The sequence below is a fragment of the Uloborus diversus genome, chromosome 3, assembly GCF_026930045.1.
Source record: "Uloborus diversus isolate 005 chromosome 3, Udiv.v.3.1, whole genome shotgun sequence".
In the NCBI taxonomy this organism is placed as follows: domain Eukaryota; kingdom Metazoa; phylum Arthropoda; class Arachnida; order Araneae; family Uloboridae; genus Uloborus; species Uloborus diversus.
The window spans coordinates 205,016,307-205,021,497 of record NC_072733.1 but is presented as its reverse complement, the minus strand read 5'-3'; the positions used below and the strand labels follow the sequence as shown (position 1 = coordinate 205,021,497).

At 34.2% G+C, this 5,191-nt stretch overlaps 1 protein-coding gene across 1 annotated transcript; it reads right to left on the bottom strand.

Moving 5' to 3' along the window:
- Positions 1-4,918, bottom strand: LOC129218685 (inhibin beta E chain-like). The gene is made up of 2 exons (XM_054853007.1): positions 4,381-4,918; positions 1-1,260 (listed from the first exon to the last, which is right to left on the bottom strand). The coding sequence occupies exons 1-2, from the start codon at positions 4,754-4,756 to the stop codon at positions 551-553; spliced, it is 1,086 nt and encodes a 361-aa protein (XP_054708982.1). The 5' UTR covers positions 4,757-4,918; the 3' UTR covers positions 1-550.
- Positions 4,919-5,191: the final 273 nt, after the last annotated feature.

Below are 5,191 nucleotides of genomic sequence, written 5' to 3'. Positions count from 1 at the left end.
TGAAAACATAAATAATACCAACGTATATTCTCACAAAACAGGAACAATAACACAACGAGAAAGAAACAATGTGTATGAAAAAGTCTTTGATATGTATGTGCAAGGACATGGTGTATTTGCATGGGCTTGAGACAATAAAGTAAAAACTTCAAATTTTCGATATCACAGATAATCAACAAATGTCAACTAGGTGGGAAAGTGTTTTACAAACAAGTCTGTGCCTGCTCTCGGCACACTAATACTCTCATCATTAATGTTCATGAAAATGAGAGCAGTTTTGAGCAATGGCTTTCTATTTTACCTGTTTCGAATAGAAACTTGAAAGAACTAAGGAGTTTCAGTTAGTTGCAATATGGTTTTCTTCTCCACGCGTCTGTTCAAACGAACTACATCGCAGAGGGACTGGACGAGTGGTATTGAATAGTCTTTGGATATTTCGCACCATTTACTCGTTTGAGAAATCGTATTTGCTCAAATTGGCTTTGTGGGTTAATGAAGCGATTGCACTTCATAGATCCTTTTTGAGACAATACAGCTCTTATTTACTGATTTAAGTGCATGCGCATTTTGTGACTGACATGTCTGGTAGATGACTCACAACTCTCACACCTGATTTGTCTAAATAGATTATCGAAATGGGCTTGTAAGACTTTGGAGAACATTTCACACAAGTATCAATCCCGGCGGCCGCTGCAGCTTCTGGATTGTGCAAGCACAATTGCTGCATAACACGCGCGTAAGAAGTGTCTGCCAGATTTAAGGCATTGGCGCAGTTTCCCTGGCAAAAGTTGGCTTCGAAGCCCTCAGGTTGCACGATCCATTCATCCCAGTGAATATCTTTGAAGGAAAGATACACTTTTTTCCTGCAGCAAGTTGAATTTCCTTCTGATTGGCAATCGTAGGATCGTCGACTCCGAACTTGCTCCCTTACACGGATAAGCAGAAAGGGATTGTAGTTTTCGCCGGTCTCTACCGGCAATTCCCCAGAGACTTCGAGGGCTAAGGATGAAGAGTTAGCGAGAAGGATAGACGCATCAAAGCGTTGCCATCCTGCCATTTCGGATTGATTGGAAATGGTTACGGTTCTCTTCCGCGTCATATCTTCAGTATTTAGCTGAGACAGTTGGAACTCCGTTACACCTGTTTTCTTGTAAATCCACAGCTCAGAAGATACGATATCTTCACGTTTTACTGATGATGACAGGTCAATTTGGAATCGAATGCAAGCCTGGCCATTTTCTTCTGAGCAGGATACATTAACTGTAAAAAAGTTACGTTCATTAGTTATGTTGGATTGCTTATGAGGAGTCACTGCAAACAATATTTAGAGAGAAAGAAAATAAAGTATCCACTATTCATACTGTTCATTCCACGGTGTCTTTCATTAGAAAAGGACTGTGGGCTATGAATTGGAAGAACTTGAAACCTAAAAATTTGCATTTAGTGCCAGTTGATTGCAAGGATAAATGCGACAGCTGCTCTAGACCTTCGCATTAATGCTCCCCCCCCCCCCACACACAGCCCTCAGACACGTGCCTTGACTCTTGGTGAGCTCTGAACTTATGAAAAGAGCTCTATTCCTTTTTACTTAGTTTGTAATAGAGCAGCAACTAATTAAAAATGCTACGGTTGAATTATCTACATGAACAGCAAAGAAATGTATGAAGATAACGTGTCAACTGTTCTAATTATGAGTGTAAACTAAAGTTAATGAAATATAATGCGGTAATTTTAAGCAATTGATACTTGATTAAGACTTGAAACTAATGTTTGTCCAGAGCCCTACCTAGCATAGGACGAATTCTGGCACCAACCCAATATTGAATCATTCACCGATATTCAAATGAACAGTCATTTCTACATAATTTCATACTTTTCGATAGCAATATTCTACTTTTATGCCTAATTTAGGTTTCGTAAAAATTGGAGTAGGAATACAAAATTTATAATGTAACCTTAAATAAACCTTTAATGAACAGATAGACTTTCTTCTTCAGTTGTAGATAATTTTTTGTTTCTTGGATACTATTCAGTAAACTTTTGTCATCTAAATCCATTTGCCGAATTTTTTCATCCTAAAACTAGAGTTTAATCTATAAGGTTTATACAAGATGTTATTTTAAGCTGTTTGAATATTTAAAGTGGAGTACACATATATGTATCCACTATCTCTCATGTGCTACTCTCTCTATTTTGGAAGTAAAAATAATTTTGAGTTTAAAGCAAAAGACTGAAAATTCTTTTCCCATTGTATGCGAACAATGCAACTTTGTGTGTTTAATCCTGAAGATAATGCTAATAAAGTTAAGTAATACCGTTATTCAAAATATCTAAACTCTGTCATTTAGACTATTTGGAACAGAGCATTCCTCCATGGTATCAATGATTACCTTTTGATCACAAAAAACCAATAGCTCGAGAGATTATATATATATGCTTAATTTAAATTAATAAAAATCTGCCCTTACGTCGAGTTTGAATACTCGGTTGTGAAACTTCACTGAGCTATGTAACAAATCTGAAGATTCTTTTTAGAAAATGTTTTTTATTTTCTGTACTGTTATTCTTATATTTCTATTTCTTGAGAATGCGCCTATGACTGCAATGAAAATACAGTTCATGAAGTAGAAGGGGTGTCGTTCTGGGAAATATTTCTTAATGTTGAGTTTGCTGTTCTAGTTGCACTAGTTACAATCTTACAAAACAAACAACTGTTAAGAAATTCAATAATACTTTCTTTTGAGCCAGAGGCTATCGACCAAATGTTTTCATCAACAGTACATCATTTTATAAGTTAAAGATTTTTTTTTAAATTTGAAATGTTTTAAAACTACTTAAAAAAAAGAAAAAAGAAAAAGGGAAAAAAAACGGAATTGAACTGTAGTTATGAAATGTCTATGAAGTAAAAAAAATCTTCCTATAAAAATCAAGATAGACATTGAAGATTTTTGAAAAGCAAAAATTATTTGTTGGAGTTCTAGCATTTCCCAAAGTTAAGATATTTAAGTATATTTGCATTGTCAAGTACATTTAGTAAAAAACAATTTTGTTGATTTCTTAGTGATGAAGTATCTGTTACCATCATCATTATTAAAACTATTAGTGGTATGATTTATTTTCATTCATTCGAAAGTAAATAATTAAATCCAACTCCTACATTTATCACATCCATGTTTCCCAGCTCATGATCAAAGGCTTCAAAAAAATCTTTTGCACTTATTAAAATTGTAATAAACCATTTATTTTTTAAAAAGCAATGGCTCTCTAACTTATAAAAAAAAGTGTTTCATCATTTTGTTGCAATTAAAATTAGTTAAGTTTCAGGATAAACATATAAATATTTAAAAAAAAAACTAAGTAGATAAATCAATACTAATGATATTAAGTCATGAGTATATCTGTATTTCATCAACGTAAAGAACAAAGTTATCTTTCAACTGCTTATTTAAATACTTAAAGGTGATGAATAAAAACATTCTTATCAAAAAAATCCGTAAAAAATATAATCTGAACACGTAAAGATATCTTTCGAGCATGAGCCGTGTTTATTGTTTATATATTTTTAACTCGAGAGTTTTTTCTATGATGTAATATTTGTTTTGGAAAACCTTAGAGACTAGAAATAAAGATATAGAGGATTTCCGTTGCAAAGAACTTCAAGTAACCGTAAATATTTTTCATTGCAACGAGAAATTCGTTGTAATGGAACTTAAGCAATGCAATGGAAACTAAACCTTGACTGAAAATTTATTTCGTTGTGTTGGTATTCGTTGCAACGAGATTTCACTGTATTGCTTAATGCAGTGCGACCACTCGTATACAGCACACTCTTACTGTTTCTAATGAGTCCCACTAGTTCGAGTTAATTTGGGATGTACATTCTTTGGTTACCGAACATTGGAATTAATCAGAAAATTCCTACTTTACAGGGGAAACGTACTTAAATATTATTCTTTTTTGCACTGTAATACATCAATAACCGGTTACAATAGCTGTAATTTATTACATTGAGTACAAGGCTATCTAACGCAAAATCGACTATCTCTGTACATCCATTAGCATTGTATTTACTCAATGCAAAATCGGCAATTTAAGTTGCATTGGCTATACAGCTACCAATGCATTCAGCAAGAGGCAAAATAAAAGTTTACTTTCAAAACTTAAAATTTAATTACACAGTATGAAACTTTAAATTAAACTCCCAATATTCTGTTCGGATTCATCAAATTTCTAATTTAGCATAGTTCCGATTACCGGTAACCTTGTGTATTAAGCATTTTATTCACTACTACTTTTAGACGACTACGATTAGTAAGGAAGAATGCTACGGAGAGCAACTAGTGATTGTAGACATTTGTTGAAAATCATAAATTGGCTTACCTAAAGTAGATTCTATAAGTCGACTTTCGGTGTTTTCGTGCGTTGCAATGGGTCGATCTTCGTGCATCGATTCGTTGTTAAAATTCAATGACTGGAGAGCCGGAAGCGACGCATGGCTTTTGGGTACTTCCGGCAAATGGAGGCTATGTAAAATGCGAGCTTTCAGTTTATTTACGATTCGGGTGTCGAGTGTTGGAATTTCTGCAGAGGTCTTTTCTTCGTCTTCTGTCAAGAGAAACAATTCTTCAATGCGGTTATTTTGAGTCGGATTGGCCAAATTGTCACTCGGAGGCAGGATAGGCGTCATTGTCGAAAGTCGAATCAGTACTGAGCAAAGGACGGAGACAAATGCAAGAGTGTAATTTATGACACACATCTTAAAAGTTCTTGTGTAACAAAGTAAAGGTAAAAAGTTTTCTTCTTGCGAGATAGTTCCAAACTGGAAATCCTGCAGCAAAATTTTAAAATGCACCTAAAATTACAACAACATCTATTAATTAGATGTCGTGCTAAAGAACTAAGAACGAAACTAATCTACAATTGAAGAAATCTAATTGCAGTTGATGCTTCAATTAGCTCATGAATGATATTTGTTTGCTTCTCTAAGACTAATAGTTATCTGATGAAGGAAAGTGAAGCACCTAATATATATACCAGCTAAAATCTTATCAATTTTCCATCGAAATTCGTTTATTTTGGGAGTTTTTACACTTTTTTGCAATCCCGACACTTTCCCAAGTATCAATGTTTTCCGTGAGATATGCTGTGTGCGAGGATTTTGTTCGATAATTCGTGACAACATTGTACGGTC